The 23,903-nt window shown below is 39.3% G+C and overlaps 1 protein-coding gene across 1 annotated transcript; it reads right to left on the minus strand.

The window, feature by feature from the left end:
* Positions 1-19,851: 19,851 nt before the first annotated feature.
* Positions 19,852-22,785, minus strand: LOC127135655 (uncharacterized; the record flags this gene model as incomplete). Its single annotated transcript, XM_051062311.1, has 1 exon — positions 19,852-22,785. A coding segment is annotated over exon 1 (2,934 nt), but the record flags the coding sequence as incomplete, so codon positions are not given.
* Positions 22,786-23,903: the final 1,118 nt, after the last annotated feature.

The raw sequence follows: 23,903 nt of genomic DNA on the forward strand, positions 1-23,903 counted from the left end.
ACTCAGAAGGGAGACCTTGAATTCCACCTTTGGTAGTCATATGAGCCTTAACCAAGGATTCATCTATGTGGAATAAGTCTGCGATCTCTCGAGAAGTAGGAATACTCTCTAAGCCACTGAACGACACCTGATCCAGAATCGGAATACCCACAAGATGCGCATACTCCTCCAGGGTAGGCAATAGCTGAAAGTCTGGAAAAGAGAAGAAGTGATACAGAGGATCATAGAACTGAACCAGAGTTCCCATCAATCCCTCATCAACCTGAGTAGTCAACAAAGGCAGAAGCTTCCCATAACGAGCTTTGAAACCCAAGGGATCTAATACATAAGATGTCAGATTCCTTAACTCTTTCAGATCGGGCTGTCTAAAGCTGTACTTCTTTGTATGCCTTTTTGGTCTTTCCATATTTGAAAATTTTGCAATTAAACCCCTTAAGTTCCTTGAAAATTTTCTTTTTATCTGATGATATGGATGCAGATGAATGCATGAATGCAACAATCACACTCAAGGATCAAGCAAAGAACATCAGACAAAGGTCATGGGATGGCTCGTATTATCCTTAATATCAATCATCCATTTTGGTGGATTATGGTTTTCACCTTATCGACACCCAAGTTCCATTGATATTAACGATATACGAACGATTCAACCATCCTTAATATCAATCATCCATCTTGGTGGATTATGGTTTGCACCTTATCAACACCCAAGTTCCGTTGATATTAACGATGGGTGAACGGATCAACCATGAATCACGGGTTTGTTATGAGTCACGAGCATGGAGTCTCGGTTAAGAACCACCCAAAGGGAGTGTACTATGGTTTAAACCTGCCGAACATGTTCTACCAGAGGTTCCCATAGTCATCATCCCATCTTTCGAATATTATCGGAGGAACAAATACTCGTATTCCAAAAATATTCTTAAGAGAGACTCTTATGCGTGTAGTATCGCGTAACAATCGCATCAGATCTTACATCTGAACGACTTCCGCACTACGTCCTAAAAATAGGCCAAGATGGGCTTGGTAAACTAAGGTCCTTGGGTTCTACGGCACATGTTGAAAGAATAATGCCTAACCACAAATAACTTGTGTGACATTATTAATCCAACATGACCTCCACCAAGTGAATGGACTCGCAAGTCAACTTGCTAAGGAATAACTCCACACAAGTCGACGAGACTATGCCATTCTCCTATCATAGGGTACACTCGAGTTCGGGTATAGAACTCATCTCACAGATCACCAAACAAGCAAGCAATTGATATATCAAGCAAATCAATCATTCCAAGCAATACAGTAATTCCAAATTTTACAAAAATATGCCATAAACAATATATCACAACAATGGTGAAAAGTTGGCAAACCCACTAGGAAAGGATCTCCCCAGCAGAGTCGCCACTTTTCTGTAGCGGTGTATTCATCACTTTATGATTTATTGACTAAATCAAAAGCAAAGCATACAAAGATAGAATCGCCACCGCACTTTTATTTATCCAAAGGAATGGCTAAAAAGCGAACAAAAGCCTAAGAAGTTTTACACATAGAAAACTAATGAAAGGTCAGAGATCTGGGTAAGGGGGTAATTATGCAAAGGGAAGGTGTTAGGCACCCAAAGCATCCTAGGTACTCCTAGGGAACCCTTTTCACAAATTGTTGCAAAAGATATTGTTTATGAAAATATTTATTGTGCAATCATTGATTGGGAGGATGAGAAAAGAATGTACAATTTTTTATTATTTTGTGTTTTGATGGATAACCATTGCCTACGTACCTTTACAGGATCAAAACCTCGTAGTTCGGCTAAAAGATTTCCAAAATATGAATGGGTTGATTTTAAACAAAATCCCTAAGGTCTTTCATTATCCACGGGAGAAAACTCAACCTATACAACCACAAGTCCACCATGTGAGAAAAGCTTCAACTTGCTAGTGAGGGACCATGCCCTATAATAAGCAAGGAAGTCTTACAATTCAATCACTAAGGACAAAGATGAGATTTACATCAACCACTAAGATAATTGAGATCTATGGCTAATGTATGAAAACTTATCAAGAAAGTGGACTTGAGCCACAAAACAATTGAATGAGTGTAATTAGTCAATTAGAATTATTCACAGAAAAAAGATGGTCAAAGTATGATTAGAATTCAATTCAAAAGAAGTATTATGAAAATGAAATTTGAAAATCAAAGGCTTAAGGCCTAGGTTTCTAATTTGAAAAGAAATGAAAATGTTTGCACAATATTTTTCTGGTTTGGGTTAACATGCAAATGGAGGTTTAAAGAACAAAAAGGGTGAAGGTTAGGGGATGTAAAACTTCTTAGATGTTCACCTCTTGAGATCATATGTAGATGATCCAAGTGATTCCTTTGGAAAAGGCAACAAGCAAATAACAAATAAACAAAGTATCAGGCAAAGCCAACATAACTGGAAACCAGATGCCAATCAATGGACTTATACCAATCTCACAAAACAAAACATGGATACCAGATGCCAATCAATGGACTTACACCAATCTCACAAAACAAAACATGGATACCAGATGCCAATCAATGGACTTACACTAGTCTCACAAAACAAAGAAAACAAATGCAATAAGCAAAAGGAAACAAGTTTCCAATAAATGGTCTTACACTCGACTCCCAGGAAATGGGATGCCAATCAATGGTCTTAGTCCCAACTCCTACCAGATCATAGGAAACAACTGCCAATAAATGGACTTACAATTGACTCCTCAATGGACAAAACAAACAAGGAAACAGGTAACCAATCTATGGACTTACACCTGACTCCACAACAAATGATCATAGGAAACAGATAACCAATCAATGGTCTTACATCTGACTCCTCAGATAAACAAACATGCTATGAAAAGCAAAAAGCAAGCACATGGAATGATGCAAGGAGATATGCAAAAGCAAACATGTAAGATGCACAATTAAGCCATCAAGCAATCAGTTAGCACACACTATACACAATCAATAGGCTCAAGCAAGGTTAGGCTTTTAGAAACAAGCCAACTGGAATGGGGTTTTGGAGCTCTTAACCCTAACATTGAGAGTTAGGGTGAAGCAGATGAAATGGAGATGAGGGTTATGCCTCATGGCTCTTATCCCTGGCCTGGGAGAGCTTTAAACAATAGAAAGTGTGGGAGTTCAGAATGAAGGAACTCTTCTCCACAAATGGTTGACTCTATAAGATCTTGGGTTCTTATTCACAATGCATCAACACATGGTGTGAGCAAAGTGAATGACACAACTGAATAGCAGGGGATGGATTACACATCCCTTTTATCTACCAATTTCCTCTTATGAGGACTTAACCTGCTTGGTACAAATATAAACAATCAAAGACATGGCCTCTTAAGGAGGGCTTCAGACAGGTGCCTGCCAAAGTAACATGACAGGTCTTCCAGACTACATGAAGATTAGGGATTATAAATTAGTGGTATGCCAACCACAAGCAAAGCAAAGCAAAGTTCAAATGAACTTAAAGCAACTTAAGTACCTGTGTAAACAATTAAACAAATCAGTATAATACTCAGACAAATAGACAACAATCAATAACAAACAGACAATCCCAATGTACAACACATAAGCCATAAGGCAAACTCAAGTGACTTATCATCAACCTACAAAACATAAAATGTTAGCAATCAAAAGCAAATATCAACATTTAAATGATGAAGCAACATTAACCATGGAATTTGGATGCTTGAACCTGAAATTCAAATCTCACATGTAAGTACAAACCACTAGGTCAAAGCCTAGGGTCAAAGGTGAAGAAAAATTCAAAACAGGAGCTGAAATTCAACACAATGCAATTTCAAACACATATTAATATGTCCTAAAAAGGCTCACATCAAAATCAATCATCAAAGGCATTTCATGATCAAAAGAAGTCAAAGACAATTTCAAAGCTCATATATGATCATCATGAATGAAAATTCCAAAACAAAACAGAAATGATTCAAATAATTCTGGAAACATTCATGAGCATTCAAAACATCCAACATGATTATCATACAAAAAATCAGAAGCATCAAAGATCAATTGACATGGAAATTAAATGGCACAAGTTGAACAACCAAAGGTGTGACACAAAATTTCACACCATGCAAACACAAGCATAAAACAGAAATGGTGAATGAGAAAAATACCAAACCAAGCCTAAAACATCCATCAATGTGTCTAGAATCATCATGTAAAATTTCATGTCCATTGGATTAAAATCAATAATTTCATGATAGAAAGAGTAAGGCAATGTCACAAATGCACATGTGTTCAATCAACCTAGAGCAAATAACATTCCAGCCATGCACAACTTTCAAACTTATCATCATAAAAAACTAGACAAAACAAGGATCATTTTGCAAAAAATTGGGAGTGATTTGATGCATTTTTAAATTTAATATGATTTTTACAAGTTAGCATACAAAATGAAATTCAAACATGAACAAGGCATGGCAAAGTGGAGGGAAAGCACTAAAACATGAAATGATTTGAAAAACTGCGCCAGGCCGGATTCGAACCCTGTAGGAATTCAAATGTGAGTGCGCGCCTCTAATGAAACGCACCGTTTCATTAAAAGAGGTGGCAGTCAACGCGCATGTGGCAAGGGTCAAGGCATTCTGAGCCAATGGAAACGCTTACTAGGCAACAACGTGGTCCAATCACAATCAAACCCTAAGCCAGCGTGTAATAAACTAGGAACCGTCGCTAATTACCAGAAACCGACGCTAACACATGAACTTCATCTTCTTCATGATGAAGAAGATGAACAGTAGTAAAGCTCCAAACGCGTTTCCAGAAATTTCTCCAGAAATTCAAAACAAATATACCAATTCAAAGATCCTTCCATGGTGAACATAAATCAAGCAATGGCTATGCATAATTCATCAAGAATGGAGAGAATCGAGGAAAATAAAAATGGATCACAAAACTTTATTCACACATATCTCATGCAATACTACATCATTTCAATTGATTTTTTGCTCAGAATCATCAGGAAAACAAGATCTACACAAATATGTACATGAATTTCAAAATTAAGAGGTTCGAAACTTGACCTCTTGAAGAGCAGAATCTTGGAAATGCACGATCCACAACTTGTATTGATCCAAATCCAGTCCAGAAGGCTTGTGATGATGTTTGATGAAGAAATTGAAGCTCAAACACGTGTGGATCTAGCTTAATTTGAAAACTCCATTAACACCTTCAAGCTTCAAGTATGGTTGAATCTTGCACGAATTCAACAAACCAACACTTGATTCACACTCTCTCCAAGTTACTCATCATGAATCTTCAACAAAAACAAGGTGTTATGTTGAAGAATTTTGAATTTTGATTTGAAGAAAATTTTGGAGGGAGATGAAAACTAGATCTAGAAATGGTGAATTGTGATTAACCTCCTTCAAATTCTGTTATGATTTAGTATATATATGCTTTCTTAATCAACTTGCTAATCCATAATTAACTTGGTTAATGAAAATAAGGTGTTTTGCAAAAAATCAAAATTGCATGGTGCATGTAGTAAACCTACGTGAACAGTACCACTTCCTTCATCAAAGTCACTTAAAAATCATCTTTTAAACACATTGGCAATGGTAGAAAGTCCATACAATGCACCATTTTTGAATTTTGCAATTTCCCTCCAAAAAAGGCATGGATATGCAAGTGATTATGTGATGAGATTTTATGTAATGTGATGCATGATTTGGAAATTAGAGGTCAAGAGAAGAATATTGCAAAAAGAACCACTCAATTTGGAGCTTTGGTTCAAAAGTTATGCTCATTTGAAGTTCCATGCACACTTGGCAATGATTCGATCATATCTCCTCAACTATTCATCAGATGCTTATGATCTTGGACTTTTTGGAAATGGGAGAGAGAGATATCCAACTTTCATGTTGGACAAAATTTAAATTGAAGCTTCTTTGATTTTGGAAAGTTGAGTTGAATTTGGATCAAAAACTTGCCATTTTTGGAAAGTTGAAATTATAGGTCACTTTCCATTTTTGGAAACTTTTGAATTGACTTCAAATTCTTCAACCTTGATCTTTGAAATGATGAATAAGCATAATTTGGACATGAATGGGATGAAGAAACTCAATTCCCACTCTCAAAACCCACTGTTGAATTTTCAGTTGACTACATAGGCCCTTAGATGACCTGAAATTGTTCTGATGAATTTAGGGCCTCAACCACTTGGGAACTTGCTCCAAAATGAACCTATAGCTCAAATAAGCTCAATGAAATGATCACATGGTCCAATAACTCAATGGAGACTTCATCTCTTGCACACAAGATTCACTTGAATTGCCTTGACTGTTGATTGCTTAAGCTGCAAGTAACAAAGGTTAATGACATATTTTTGTACATTTTGGTTAGTGATAAAAAGAAAAGCAATGACATACAAATGCAAGCAATGCTTGGTGATCAATAACCACTCTCAAGAAAGATCCCACCCACAGGGAAGGAAGCAAGGTGTTCAATGATCCTTGAGGCAATGCAATGAAATGATATGATGCCATGAGGGATCTTAGGGACAAAATTGGGGTCTTACAGTGAGGTAATGGGAAGTCATCTTTCGGACTGGCTCTGTTTAAATCTCGGTAATCGACACACATCCTGACCTTACCATCCTTCTTCGGCACGGTTACGATGTTGGCCACCCACGGGGGATAGTTGGTAACTGCCAGAAAACCCGCATCCAACTGCTTCTGAACCGCCTCTTTGATCTTGACAGCCATATCAGGACTTGTTCTGCGAAGCTTCTGCTTTACCGAAGGACAATCTTCTCTGAGAGGTAGCCTGTGCACCACGATATCATTATCTAACCCAGGCATATCTTGATACGACCATGCGAATATCTCCACATATTCTCGCAGCATCTCAATCATCCCTCTCTTGACATTTTCCTTTAAAGCAGCCCCTATCTTGATCTCTTTCCTAGCGTCCTCAGTACCAAGGTTAATAATCTCCAACTCTTCCTGATGAGGTTGGATGACCCTTTCCTCCTGTTTCAATAGTCTGACCAATTCTTTGGGGAGTTCACAATCTTCTTCACCCTCCTCTTCGGCTTGGTAAATGGGATTATCGAAATCATACTGAGCCATAACAAAACTGTTTTTAGTGGATTCCGCAAGATCGGTTCTGCATGAACGATGTTTAATGCTTTATTTTAGAAAAGAGTTCAAGAAAGTCACAAAAAAAAAACATTGCCATTTTTATTGTTTTGAAAATGAAAATAAAAACAGAAAGACAGTGAGCACAAATTTGTTTGCAAAACGTCCTTTATTAATGATAATCATTGAAAGTTCAAACATGATGTGGCCCTACAATGAACCATTACGCCCCGGGCAGAGCATAGGGTTTTTGTGCAAAATGAAAAACAAAAGAAAATTACTCTGTCTGAAGAGTAACTTGGACTATTTCTTCGGTTGTCCAATTGTTGATTATCTCCCCTGGAGCACACGGGCGCACCCAATTGTCCATATCGAAATCACTGTCACCGTCTTCACTGCCTGCTGCAAAGACATCACCATGATTCATTAATCCAGCGCTGGTGAAGGTACACGGCCCTTTCTGAACACCCTGCTCTGCCTGAAGAGGCTGATAACCAATGCCAAATTTGTCTTCTTTCATGGGCATGTCAATCATCTTGCCCCAACCTTCTGCATTACCAGAGTTAGCGACCTCCAAGGCTTGCTTGAATGACGCAATTGAGGCACTTGGCTTCTTCTGCTCAACAAAAGCCACCTTCTCAATATCAATGGTCTCAAAGGCTTGGCACAAAGTTTCATGAATTTCGCCATCCATCTCCACATACTTGAAAGAGGATAAATGGCTCACAAGAATGTCCTCTTCGCCACACACAGTCACAACCTGACCATTCCACACATACTTCAGCTTTTGATGGAGGGTTGACGAAACTGCTCCGGCCCCATGTATCCAGGGACACCCCAACAAACAACTATATGCTGGTTGAATATCCATCACATAGAAGACAATATCAAACACCTCTGGGCCAATCTTCACAGGCAACGTGACTTCACCGAAAACAGATCGCTTGGATCCATCGAAAGCACGGACCACAAGATCACTTGGGGTGAGGACAACCCCTTCAACATCAAGCTTAATCAGAGCCTTCTTGGGCAACACATTCAAGGAAGAGTCGGTGTCAACCAACACATATGACAACACTGCGCCTTTGCATTCCATAGTGATATGTAGGGCTCTATTATGATTGCGACCCTCAGGTGTCAGATCCAGATCTGTGAACCCCAAACCGTGTCGTGTGCTAACATTTGCAATAACACCCTCGAGCTGGTTGACCGAAATCTCTTGAGGCACGTAAGCCAAATTCAACATTTTCAGCAAGGCATTACGGTGTGCCTCAGAACACATTAACAACGAGAGAATAAAGATTTTCGACGGTGTCTAGTTCAGCTGATCCATAATCTTATAATCACTTTTCTTGATGATTTTCATGAATTCCTCTACATCTTTCTCAAAAGAGCCCTCAGGCACCTCCTTCCGCACTGATTCTTCTTCCACCACAGCTTGCTTCCCTTTTGCTTTCGCAAGAGCCTCAACACTGCTATCCCTCAGAGTCTATGGTGCAAATAAACGATCGCTTCTTGTAAACCCTCCGGGTCCTCCCACATTATCCACAGCCGGACCAACGGTTACGGGAGTTTTACCTGGCAAACCAATGGTTACTGGAGCCTGATTTACCGGTCTGATCTGATTCTCTGACCTTCTGTTACTGCGGAAAGCATTGTCATACTTCCAAGGAACTGCTCTACTATTCTCAACAAGTCTTTCACCAGAAGCAGCAATGGTGGTACGAGTACCAACAGTTACCGGTGCATATATGGTCACCGGAGTACCAATAGTTACGGGTGCATTAGCAGTTCTCGGAGCACGTCCGGGACCTTCTGACGGTTTGAAGTAAATGGTAACAGTTGATATCTCTCCATGGTCTTTCACAACCCGACCAAACTGTAGGCAAACCTCATCCATCAATCGCTGAATACCTCTTCTCAACTTCCCACAGCCGTTCTCATGATTGTCACAATCTGCACAAGTCTCATCACAGCCCGGGAACATTCCCCCTTTCAGCAGACGTTCTTTTAGCACAAACAGCGAAGTCTGAACATCATCAACATCAACTACCAAATCCACAGCTTCCTCATCTTCCACATTGTTCACTCTAGGCCCACCATGCTGAGGCATAGGATTATTCACTACATTCGGAACAGGAGCAAAGTTAATTGCTTTAGCATCAATCAGATCCTGAACCTTGTGGTGAAAAGCCCGACAGTTCTCAATGTGATGCCCCTGTGCACCGGAATGAAAATCACAACTGACATTGGCATCATACCCAGCAGGAATCCTCGTTAACGGTGCCATGGTGCGAAGTTCAACAAACTTCAACCTGAGCAGTTCAGGAAGCAATTCAGCATAAGTCATTGGCAGCGGATCAAAACGACGCTCTGGCATTCTCTGTCTAGGTTGGAATGGGCGTTGTTGTTGTTGTTGTTGTGGGGGTCCTCTTTGTTGTTGTTGAGGTTGAGTTGTTGGGATAGTCACAGCAGCACGATACTGTCCTCTGTTCATATTTCTCCGATGGTGTACAACATTTGTCTCACCCTGCTTTGATAAGACTCTCAGTTCTCTCTCCGCAGATTACAACATCTGAAAAGCTACCGAACGGGCAACTTCCCATACGGTCCATGAACACACCCTGCAGGGTCCCAATGAACATGTCAATCAGTTCTCTCTCCATCATCGGAGGTTCAACTCTTGCAGCCAATTCACGCCACCTCTAGGCGTACTCTTTGAAGCTCTCACCAGTCTTCTGGAACAAACTCTGCAGCTGAGTTCTGCTCGGAGCCATATCCATGTTGTGCTTGTATTGTCTCAGAAAAGCTTCACCCAAATCTCTCCAGCTTCTAACAGATTCTCTCTTCAAGTCCATGTACCAGTCCAAAGACGCTCCAGAAAAGCTGTCTTGGAAAAAGTATATCCATATCTTCTCATCATCAGTGTATGCGGAGATCTTTCTGTAATAAGCCTGAACATGAGTGCGAGGACAAGAAGTGCCATTGTATTTGTCAAAGGATGGCGCTTTGAATTTGTAAGGGATCCTCAATCCATCAATTAGACCCATATTGGTAACATCAAAGCCCAAAGAATTCTGGCATTCCATGGCTCGGATCTTTTCAGCTAAGGCGTCAACTTTTCTATCCCTCTCTTCAGTCCTTCCTACTTCATCATCATCACTGAGGACAGTGAACATATCTTCCTGTCTATCAACCAAATGAGCAGGATGGGGAGCTGGAGCACGGGCCACTCGAGCATTAGTAGTCTCTGCAGTGATAGGTTGCCCGTTGATTCTGATACCCCTCAATTCATCACCCACAGCATAGTTATTGACAGGGATGGTCGCAGCAGCAGTGTCATTAACAGGGGCTACTTCCGGCGAATTTCGACTTACAGGTGGAATCACAGCTTCTTGTCTCTGGGCCAAGGCTCGAAGTTGCTCTTGCCCTTGCACAACCCCTTGCATCATATTCATAAATTGGGCAATGTTAGCCCTCATCTCTACTAATTCTGCTTGAACTTGATCCATATTCCTCTATTGATTCAACCTTGTCGCGTACCGGTGCGGACGATGATCAGCAATCCTGCCTAGAACAGGAACCGGAATGAGAAATCTTATTCAAGAATACCCGTAATGCAAGAATGATATGTGTATGATGCGCATGCTGTTTTATCATGAATGATCCTGAAAAAGGATATGTGTATGCGGGTTAACTCTTTTTCTTTTTTATGCACTATTATTTTTTGAAAATAAACATGCTATGATGCAAAATGATGAAGCCATGGCAGGTTGTCTGTGGATCACAAGGCATAGGTTCAGAACTTCGGCATCAGAACCCACGATCATCAACAGAGCAAGTCATCGTCTGAACTAGTACCAACAGATTCAGCCTGGGGATCCGAAATAAACGGAACCCGCTGATAAATACCACGGACAAACCTCCGGCGTCCAGAAATAAAGATCCATAAATCCGACTGAACCATAGTCACCATCACAGAATCACTGACGGAACCTGTACTGTAGAAATAAAACCCCTCCCCTCACAGGTGAATTCTAATAAGGTCATCCTAAGGCGGATAATGGTCTCGACAATCGGACAAGATACTCAACGGGTTTGCCCATTCGGGTGTGCCGCCGCAGCTCTCATAGGATCGTCTAAACCAAAGATCCGGGAAAGAACGGTCACCGAAGTCAACAGCTCTAAAGAGATAAAACTCAACTATAGTGGAAACTCCACAAGGAAGAGCCCTCTCAGAAGAACCTCGTCCGGCTTGTGGTATGTCACGTCGCAACAATCATGTCAACCCAACATGTGAGGAACGTGAGACCACGCTAATCCTAGGTGTATACTTGGGCCTGGGTTTTAGCCCCACTCAAAACACCCACCCCAAATCAAAGGAACCAAACCTGTACAGAATCCAGCATAATGATAATATGATGCATGCAAACATATATGCAAATATATACAATCACCGTATAATAATCATAAATGCCATAAATAAAGCAGTAAAAGCAACCAAAACCATCCTAGAGAGCGCTAGGATTGACTCGCTTAGGGAAGATGGACCAACAAGAGGTCAACTTCTTATAGTCCCCAACAGAGTCGCCAGCTGTCGCAACGCGAAAAACAACCGGCGGGAAAAGACACAGAGCCGCCACCGTGCGTTATTTATCCCAAAGGAGGGAAAGGAAACGCTCAAAGTAAACCTGAAAAAGGGAAAGGAATGGTCTTACGACCAGAGATTACTAGGTATGGGAGTCGGTTACGCAAGGGGAAGGTACTAGCACCCCTCACGTCCGTCGTACTCGACGGGATCCACGCTCAAAAGAATAGAATAAGGTTGCTAAGAAACTGCTCAAAGAATGCACACACACTGGAATAATAAAACATGTGAAAGAAGATGGAGGAAGTGGACTCGGCAGGATGTCGCATCCTGGGCCTACGTAGTTTGTCAGAAACAAACATCAGAGTCAACGTAGTTCGGGGAAATGGGAAACATGCTCGCTAGGATATCACATCCTATGCATACGTATCTTCTCTAACCAGAGTAAGAATCAAAGCACTCGTAGCTCGGCTAACGCACGCCGAAACAAAACGCTGAAAAGACGCTGAGACGTCAAAAGAAATACATAACAGGAAACAGAATGCCAATAAATGGACTTATATCCGACTCCGAACACAAATGGGAAACGGAAAGCCAATCAATGGTCTTACATCTAACTCCTCAAAACAAAATAGGAAACGGATAGCCAATCAATGGTCTTACATCCAACTCCTAAAACACACACACGAAAAGAAGAAGGGTCTCGATTGCAACTAGGGCAGGAGAAAGGAATCGCAACGAGGGCGAAAACCAGCAAGGATTAAATGTTAGTCGTCAATCAAACTCGACAAGACATCGCATCTCGTGCCTACGTATCTCATATGAACATGAGAATCAGAGTTGTCGTAGTTCGGCTAAACTATTTCTATTTGTTTTGTGCTTTTTAGGTGAACGACGCTACTACGCAATCTACCGGATGCTCGACCTTGGGAGACTTACTCACCTGTAGTAGAAGGAGTCAACGTGTCCTTAAGAGCAGATAAAGTTTGTTTGTGTTTTAGGAATGCTCACGCAAGAAAGGAAGTCCTAGACGAAGGAACCGTGCTACCTTAATTGACATGCAAACGAGAGACTATACGAAGTCTAGCAAACCTAGGGGATACAATCACACCACACAAAAACATATAACATGAAGTAAACACACCAACAAGGGGGCTCAAACATCCAAGGGTGAGGCTTTAGTCAAGGGGTCATATCAACCTCGACAAACAAGTCGGGCTTTAGTCAAGGGGTCATATCAACCTCAACAAACAAGCCAACTGGAAGGGTATCTGAGGGCTCTTAACCACTGACATTGACCGTCAGGGTTAGCAGATGAAAGGTAATGAGGATAAGACCTTATAGCTCTTAACCCGGGCCTGGGTGAGCTTGAATCAATGAAAACGTGGGGATCTAGAATGAGGGACCCTATTCCAGTTGACTGACTCTATATACAAAGATCTTGGGTTAGGTTCAAGAGCATCAGCACGTAGTGCGAGCATAATGAATGACTCAACGACTAACAGGGGATTGATTGCTAATCCCTTCTATCTGTCAATTTCCTCTTCACTTAGGAGGACTTAAGTATCATGCCTCAACAAGGAGGTCTTTAGCACAAAAGTAAACAAACACAGTCATTGCCTCTTAAGGAGGACTTCAGCCAAATGCCTGCCAAAAGAAACGACAGGTGTCGCGGCGGGATTTTTCACGAGATTAAGTATTGATTGAACTTAACCCGTTTGAAAAATATTTTAAATGCAAGAGTCGCCACCGTCTTTTATTTTATCCAAAAAAGGAAGGGAAAAATAACGATAAATCCCTTTAGAGTTACGGGTTCGGGGGTTGGTTATGCAAAGGGAAGGTATTAGCACCCTCTACATCTGTGGTACTCCACAGGAACCTTTTTGCTTATGTTTATGTGAATGCTTTGCTTTTTTCGTTTTGATCGTTTTATTGGGGAGATGAGAAAAGAATTTGATTTTATTGTTTTTGGACTCGATAAAGTCGTAGACTTCATGCCTACGTATCTCCAAGGCGCAATGGAGAAATCAGAATCCACGTAGTTCTCCCAAAAGAAAAGGGGAAAGTCTGTTTTGTTGATTTTAGATTGGCGTGTCTTGCCATCTCTTGCTCGACCTAGGCGGGAGGCTTCGAGACTGACACGTCCTTTTGAAAATGTTTTTAAACTGAAAAGCCAAAGCTGGCAAAAGTTTTGAATGAGCCTAAACCCTGAAACAATAAATAAATGGGCTCATTATAAGGAAGCCCAAGAGTAAGCTTGTGAGTGTGTGAAAAGGGTTTCTTAAACGGCGACCGTTGGAATCGCATCGGGTTTCTTTTTTTTTTGGATTTTTCAATTTTTTAACATAAAACGTGAACAATACGATTAAACACACAATACAGAAAATAAAAAAATGCGAGAAAGTAAATTATTACAACACAGTTAGCTATGAATAGTTAGTATTACGAATAGTTAGTGGAGTTAATCGAGCTGAAACTGAAACGAAACGGTTAGTAACAACATAAACAAATATAAAAAAACAATATAAACATTTACTTTAGACAAAATAAACATTTAAACAAATAATTAATTTAACTAACATTTAAATAAAACATATATGCAAAATAATAATAAAAGATAAACAATATTTAGTAAACAAAAGTAATATAATATATATTATATAATATATATATATATATATATATATATAATATATATATTATATATATATATATATATATATTATATATATATATATATATATATATATATATATATTATATATATAATATATATATATTATATATATATATATTATATATATTAGACAATAAATATATATTGTAGACAAAAATAATATATATGTACATTTAGACAATAATATATAATAGACAAAATTATATATATAATATATCTATATATATTATATATATATATATATAATTATATATATATATATATATCTATCTATATATATATATATATATATATATATATATATATATCTATATATATATATATATATATATATATATCTATATATATAGATAAATAATATTTAAACACATGTCGGCAAGCCGGAACTTTGCCGATCTCAGAGATAAGTGAAGAACATTACCTTGTGTGAAGAGGATGAACTTCTGATCGTCCAAATGATCGACCGAAAGCTGGAAACCGTCACCGACGCAGTGCTGGCTGCCTTCGTGAGTACCTGACTTCAACGTCGCTTTTGATCGGTGAAACGACGCCGGAATGAAATGAACCTTGGTTATTTGTGACCTGGACTCAACGAACTTCAAAGATATGAAATCGGTTTTGTGTTTCGGTGAATAATCGGGACGATTTTGGGTTACCGAAAATGAAGAACAAGTGAAATACGGTAATGCTTTTGGAAAAATATTTCTTTTCAATTCTCTGTTTCTCTCACCACACGTTTTTTTCCTTACTGATCCACCTCCCCCTTTTTCTTTCTTTTCTCTTTCTTACTAACCGCATCTATATATATATATTTAGATTACTTAAACAATAAGAAACCTAAAAAAATATCTAACATAAATTAATAATATATATTTAGATTACTTAAACAATAAGAAACCTAAAAAATATCTAACATAAATTAATAATATATATTTAGATTACTTTAATAATAAGAAACCTAAAAAATATCTAACATAAATTAATAATATATATTTAGATTACTTAAACAATAAGAAACCTAAAAAATATCTAACATAAATTAATAATATATATTTAGATTACTTAAACAATAAGAAACCTAAAAAATATCTAACATAAATTAATAATATATATTTAGATTACTTAAACAATAAGAAACCTAAAAAATATCTAACATAAATTAATAATATAATTTATATATTATATAATAATAATAATAATAAACTAATATAATATTAATCTTAATTAAATAAACTAATTAACAACTAAACACAATTAATATTAAGCACAAATAATATTAAATGGCACACGATTAAAATACGATAAAATCGAGCGACACGAACGCGATAAAAACGATGACAATTTGCACAGCAAAACAGACAAATTGATAAAACCAATAAATCAGTAAATCGGTAAACCAGTAAAATCAACAACACGACTCAAACAGATTCGATTAAATCACACGGCACAACACGTAATTAAATAAACAACCCTAGGCAATAATAAAATCAACACGACATCACGAAAACGCTGACAAACACAATCACAAATAATCGGACAATACGAAAACTCTAATATATTCGAAATACAGTCAAAATACCGACAAACAAACAATTAAATAGATAAAAACGCACAAAACCTAATCGAAGCGATGCCACGCACAACAGAGATAAGCGAGATAAGTACGAGGCAACGATATCGGCCAGGTTTTGCTAAAACAACGAAATACAACACGGTAAGCAACGAAAACACACAAAACCTAATCAAACCAGTTGTCACGCGAAGTTTAAGAAATTGAGATGAATACGAGACAACGAGATTAATCAAGATGTGATCAACAAAGCCAAAGTCAAATTTTGGGGTGCGACAGATGCCCCTATTTAATTAACTTAGGCCAGATAGCCGGAGGCTATCGAATGGCGTAAGGTAATTAAATATGACAAACGCCATAAAATTTGACCGCAAATGCATGTATGCATGATGCAAAAGACAGACAGACACAGAGACACAGGAGTGCAAACTCTACTGGGAAAGGACATACACCGACTCAATGCATGAAGGTAAACACTGAGAATACTCAGCTGGGGAAGATTCACTACCTATTCATAGATGGAAAATAGGAGGAAAAGAGATATCGACTCAATGTTGACGATACATCACTATCTCATAGATGAAAGTGGGAAAAGATCAATATAACAAGAGTATTGATGTGACAGTACATTACCAACTCAAAGATGGAGGTAACAGAAAAGATGAATACCAACTCAAGGATGAAGGTATAACAAGGGTATAAGAATCGAACTGCGTTAACTCATGGTTGACAGCTCACTACCCACTCATTGATGAGGTAAACAGGACATGCCAACTCAAAGTTGAAGGCAAGCTTCAAAAGATTGATAATAACACTGCTAGGGAAATCAAATTCCAACTCATTGATGATGGTGTAGATGAAGAATCAGATCTAAGGATCATTGTGCAGACTTACAGTTGAATGCACACTACCAACTCATTGATGAGGTAGACAGAGAAATGCCGAGTCAAAGTTGAAGGCAACCACCGATTCATTGACAAAGGTGTTTAAAAGAATTTAGAACATATTCTCTTGGAGATGTTTATCATTACCGACTCAAAGATGACGGTGGAAGGACCAAATGTACCTGACTCATAGATGAAGGTACTCCATCAATCTCAAAGACGAAGATGGGATCAGAAGTTATCTGTGCAGACTCGAAGATTAAAGCACACTATCAGTTCAACAAGGATCAAACGTACCCTACTCTTAGATGAAGGTACTCTATCAACTCAAAGACGAAGATGGAATCACAGGAAAATTGTGCAAGCTCAAAGATGAATGCATACTACCAGCTCATAGATGAGGGCTCACTATGTACCTAAATCATAGATGAAGGTACTCCATCAACTCAAAGACGGAGATGGAAACATAAGAAAGTTGTGCTGACTCAAAGACGAAAACACGTTACCAGCTCAAAGATGAAGGTAACAGGATAAAGTGTACCTAACTCATAGATGAAGGCATATTACCAGCTCAAAGTTGCAGGTACTTCACCAACTCAAAGACGAAGGTGGAATCAAAAGGAATCTGTGCTAAACTCAAAGACGAAAGCACGCTACCAGCTCAAAGTTGCAGGTAGAACCATGGAACTTTCTGTGAGGATGTTATCAACTCATAGATGGAGATAGTAATTAATTTATCTGAGGGATAACAAAGGTTACCACTCATGGATGTAGGTAACTCAAGTTTGTAACGGGTACCAACTCAAAGATGAAGGTATAAAGGACTTGGACACAATTTGTCATGTCTGTTTTACTGAATGAGAGTCACAAAGACTATATTGTTGCCTTCTTTTACTGGCAATTTTTGAGCTTTATCTAGAGACACGAGGTTCAAACTAGGATAGAACTAGAATGAAACGGTCAAACAAGACTTCAACTGAAGAGGAATGAACTCATCAGGATTTACAACTGAAACAACCATCTTCCACGAGGCATAGATCTCTGTGGGGAACATGACCAATAAAAGGTATTTTGCTACTTATGAGGATACTCTATATGGAGAGATTGACTCAACCCACAACATAAACAAGGAAACAAGGTGCATATGAATGCAAGCATGATATGTCATAGATATGCATGAATATTTAGTAATGAATGCATGATGGACAAACAAAACTAGGAATAACTAAAAATGTTAACAGTTGCATAAGGACTTGCTGGAGATTTGCACTGAGACTCGCTAGGGAGTAGTACAAAGACTTGCTGGGGAATTGGTACAAGAACACCATATCCAGGTTTCTTTAAAAGTCTGTCTCTGCTGAGGATTCCGTAGAAGAATGGAGATGCCTTCTACTTCAAAAATGCAGGAGATTCCCTGTGGTTCTTGCATTTGTGAGGTATATGAGGATTGGACCTTTCTGAGGACTCCGCTGGGGATACAAGGTGTTATCCTCTGGAAATAAGATGATATTGTAAGAGAAGTCCTGCAATTCTTGAATTTGCTGATAATGCAGAAGGGATTATTCTTCTGGAAGACTCCGCTGGGGATAAAGTCCGCTGGGGATAGGTGGTATCTTTCCAGGGAATAAGAATATAGGGGAAATCTATCCTTGATTTTTTTGCTTTAATTATCATGGAGACTTTCTGTATCTGAAGACTCTGCAGGGGATTATGGTGTCTGATATCTGGTTACGAGATCTTTCCTCTAGGAGACTCTGCCGGGGAACAGTGATGTCTGACCTTTGAATATAAATGAGAATTTAGGAGAAATCCTGCAATTCTTGAATTTGCTTAAAATGCATAACACACTCTTCTTTTACTACAAAACATTACTGAGGAGGAGACATATCCTTCTATTGAATGGACAGAGAACAACAGGAGATTCCCTGTAGTTTCTGAATATCAACTTTCTTCACTCGCTGAGGGATGGAGACCTCTGTATTACTCCTGCTCAGGGAAATCAAATCTTCCTTCTCATCCTCTGCTGGGGACATTGCTGATCCCGCCTTAATAAATTACTGGGGAAATACCTGTAGTAATCCCATAGGCCAAATCTGTAACTTAAAACCTGGATCAAAGTCTTCATGATCAATTAACCGGGGAGTCTTCATGATCAATTAAACTGGGGAGTCTTCATGATCAATTAACTGGGGAGTCTTCATGCCCCTAGTGAAGGGAATAAACTTCTTGAAATATTTCTTGCATGATCTCTTGAGGAAAACTAGGAAGCATAGCTGGGGATATCCAGAATCACAACCTCTGCTGGAGAAATATTACTGCCAAGACACCTGTGGAGATTTTTTCATCATATACATATAAGGATAGTAATATGAACATGTCTAGTTGGAATCACATGATTTCAGAATTACTGGGACCACATGTCTCAATCCTTTTATTGATGTCCACAAATCAAAATAAATAATCTTTATATTTTTCAAAAACTGTTTTTAATTCAAAACTTTTGTTTCAAAACATATCTGTCAAAGTAAAAGAACTTTCGTAAATTGAAATGAAAATTAAGAGTGCCAAGAAATATAGAAAGGCTCAAATTGATTTGATAGGATGGTAATCAGCCAACAGCGTGATTCCATAGATCTTTACAAATTGGAAAATGGTAATTTCGTGGAAAAAGGGTACGTTGAACTACAATGACATCATTCTCTCTTCCACTTTTGACCTGTATTGCAGCCTTGAGAAAGTTGGAGAACTGTTGAAAATATTCTGATACTTCAATGATCTTATCTCTGTTATGCAGTTACTTGCCTGAAATCCCTAACTTTTGCCTAGATTGCCCTTTCGGGTTTTCAATCTACCGGGATAATATTCTCTTTGTTTTTTTATGTCTCTAATTTCTGCTTGGACCGCCCTTTCAGGTTTTCAGTCCACCGAGACGCTCATTTTTGCCTAAGCCGCCCTTTCGGGTTTTCAACTTAGCGAGCTGTTCTTTTCATTTTTTAGGCGAAGTATTTCTTGACTGCATCTGTATTCACGGGACGTGGAAGCTCTTCACCATCCATGTTTGTAAGAATTAAAGCACCGCCTGAGAAGGCTTTCTTGACAACATAGGGTCCTTCATAGTTAGGAGTCCACTTGCCCCTAGAATCATTGTGAAATAGTATCATCTTCTTGAGCACAAGGTCACCCTCTTTGCATTCTCTCGGCTTAACCTTCCTATCAAATGCCTGCTTCATTCTCTTTTGATATAACTGTCCATGGCACAAGGCAGTCATTCTTTTTTCTTCAATCAAATTCAACTGATCGTATCTGCTTTGACACCATTCAGCCTCTGACAACTGAGTTTCCATTAGTATCCTCATTGATGGAATTTCAACCTCTATCGGTAACACAGCTTCCATACCGTATACAAGTGAAAATGGGGTTGCCCCAGTTGAAGTACGGACTGATGTTCTATATCCGTGTAGTGCAAAAGGCAGCATTTCATGCCAATCTTTGTAGGTAACAACCATCTTTTGAATGATCTTCTTGATATTCTTATTTGCAGCTTCAACTGCCCCATTCATCTTGGGACGGTAAGGAGAAGAGTTGTGATGCTCGATCCTGAAACTTTCACATAATTCATCCATCATTTTGTTGTTCAGATTGGAGCCATTGTCAGTGATGATCTTGTTTGGAATGCCATATCGGCAAATGAGATTATTTTTGATGAATCTGACCACCACTTGCTTTGTCACCTTTGCATACGAAGCTGCTTCCACCCATTTGGTGAAGTAATCAATTGCCACGAGAATGAAACGGTGTCCGTTGGAAGCTTTGGGTTCAATCATACCGATCATGTCAATGCCCCACATTGAGAATGGCCAAGGAGCAGAAATCACATTCAAAAAGGTTGGTGGTACATGAACCTTATCAGCGTAGATCTGACATTTGTGACACTTCTTTACAAATTTGCAGCAATCTGATTCCATGGTCAACCAGTAGTAACCAGCTCTCAACATCTTTCTTGACATAGAGTGGCCGTTTGCATGAGTACCAAAGGACCCTTCGTGAACTTCTTTCATCAACATTTCTGCTTCCTTTTTGTCAACACATCTGAGTAAGACCATGTCATAATTCCTCTTATAGAGCACATTCTGATTAAGGAAGAAACTGCCTGACAATCTTCTCAAAGTCTTTTTATCTTTTTCTGTTGCTCCAAGAGGATACTCCTGAGTCTGAAGGAAATGCTTGATATCGTGGTACCATGGTTTATCATCAAAACTGGCCTCAGCTGTAAACACATGTGCTGGTCTATCAAGTCGCTTGATCACAATTCTGGGTACTTCGTTTGGAAAACCCACTTGATACATTGAAGACAACGTAGCTAGAGCATCCGCCATATGATTCTCATCCCGAGGAATGTGATGCAATTCAACCTTGGTGAAGAAAGTCAACAATCTTCTTGCATAGTCTTTGTATGGGATCAAGCCAGGGTGGCGTGTTTCCCATTCTCCTTTGATCTGATTGATAACTAACGCTGAGTCACCATAAACAGTAAGATTTTTGATGCGGAGGTCAATGGCTTCTTCAAGACCCATGATACAGGCTTCATATTCAGCAATGTTGTTTGTACATTCAAAGCAAATTCTTGCCGTGAAAGGAATATGAGAACCTTCTGGAGTGATAATGACTGCACCTACTCCATGTCCATAAACGTTGGAAGCTCCATCAAATACTAAACCCCATTGAGAATCTGGTTCAGGTCCTTCTTCAGGAAGTGGCTCTTTACAATCTCTGGATTTTAGGAACATGACATCTTCATCAGGAAACTCATCCTCATTATCATCGTGATCTTCAACGGGTTGGTGAGCAAGGTACTCAGCCAACACACTGCTCTTGATAGCTTTCTGGGTATGATACTCAATGTCGTATTCTGATAACAGCATCTGCCATCTTGCAATCTTACCAGTGAGTGCAGGCTTCTCAAAAATGTACTTGATTGGATCCATTTTGGATATCAACCAAGTGGTGTGACTTAACATATACTGCCTCAATCTCTTAGCAGCCCAAGCCAATGCACAACATGTCTTCTCGAGTAAGGAGTATCGTGATTCACAGTCAGTAAATTTCTTGCTTAAGTAGTAAATGGCATGCTCTTTCTTTCCAGTTTCGTCTTGTTGACCCAGAATACAGCCCATAGAATTCTCAAGCACTGTCAAATACATAACCAACGGTCTTCCAGCAACAGGTGGTAACAAGATAGGAGGCTCCATGAGGTACTCTTTGATACTGTCAAATGCTTTCTGACAATCCTCTGTCCAAACACAATTCTGACTCTTTCTCAGCAATTTGAAGATAGGTTCACAAGTGGCAGTCATGTGAGAAATAAACCGGGATATGTAATTCAATCGTCCTAGAAAACCTCTCACTTGCCTTTCTGTTTTTGGTGCGGGCATCTCTTGGATAGCTTTTACTTTATCTGGATCAACTTCAATGCCTTTTTGGCTGACAATGAAGCCCAAGAGTTTACCTGACCTGACGCCAAATGTGCATTTGTTCGGATTGAGGCGAAGACGGAACTTCCTCAATCGTTGAAACAGCTTCAATAGATCTACTAAGTGACCTTCTTCTGAACGAGACTTCGCGATCATGTCATCCACATAAACCTCAATCTCTTTGTGCATCATGTCGTGAAAGAGCGTTGTCATGGCTCGCTGGTAAGTAGCACCTGCGTTCTTCAACCCAAACGGCATCACTTGATAACAGAATGTTCCCCATGGTGTTATGAATGTAGTTTTTTCCATGTCTTCGGGAGCCATTTTGATCTGGTTATACCCGGAGAATCCGTCCATGAAGGAGAATATGTCAAACTTTGCTGTATTGTCTACCAACATGTCAATGTGAGGCAGGGGGAAATCATCCTTTGGGCTTGCTCTATTTAAGTCACGATAGTCGACACACATTCGTACCTTCCCGTCCTTCTTAGGAACTGGCACAATATTTGCTATCCACTCTGGATACACTGAAGTGGCAAGAAAACCAGCATCTATTTGCTTCAGAACTTCTTCTTTAATTTTGACGGCCATATCTGGATGTGTTCTTCTTAATTTCTGTTTGACCGGTGGACATTCTGGCTTCAAAGGTAGCTTGTGCTCTACGATGTCAGTGTCGAGACCAGGCATATCTTGATAAGACCAAGCAAACACATCTACATACTCTTTCAACAGGCTGATCAATTGCTCCTTGACCTGTGGGGATAACAATGCTCCAATTTTGACTTCTTTCACATTTTCTTCCGAACCCAAGTTGACTGTTTCCAAAGGCTCCTTGTATGGCTGAATAGTGTCTTCTTCATTTTCAAGCTGGCGGGCGACCTCTTCTGGAATCTCATCCCACTCTTCCTCTTCAGCTTCGAATACAGAATGTTCAAAGTTGGGAGAGGGCATGATGTCATTGTGTTCAACGGGTTTAAGTAACCTGTACAAACAATTGTTTTTAGAGGACTGACCATGACATGCAAAAATGTGTTCTTTTTAAGGTTTTTTTTGTGTTACCATTTTCCGAAAAAGCTGAAAAGATAAAAGGACACAAGTGTATAGGAACACAAAAGATCTTTTTCATGGATAGTACGTTTTTGACAAAAGTGCCCATTTTACAAAATTAATGCTTCGCGCTTTGGGCTAAAGCGGAAGATTTTTGAAAACTGAAAAGCTTAATTACTTTGATATGTGGACACAATGTGGGATGTCAACTGCGGTCCAGTTCTTCATAACTACTCCAGTCGCCATTCTGTCTTTCCCTCGAAGAGCTTTTATCTCTTTTTGTAATTCCGCAAACTGATCCTGGAATTCATCCATTCTATCATTGAGACCAGGATCCTCACTTGGGGTAGGGCCGTGATAGACAGGTTCTCCTAGGTGAGGAGTATAGTGAACAACGGGAGGCACATTAGTGAAGACAGGAGTATTTGGTGGAACGAACTCTTGTTGATATCTATCTTGATTAAGATCCCTGGGTATTTCCCAAGGACGGGATGTTGTGATGGTAACAGAAGTGACTGGGACAACATTGATTTCTGAAG

The sequence above is a fragment of the Lathyrus oleraceus genome, chromosome 4 (assembly GCF_024323335.1).
Source record: "Lathyrus oleraceus cultivar Zhongwan6 chromosome 4, CAAS_Psat_ZW6_1.0, whole genome shotgun sequence".
NCBI lineage: Eukaryota > Viridiplantae > Streptophyta > Magnoliopsida > Fabales > Fabaceae > Lathyrus > Lathyrus oleraceus.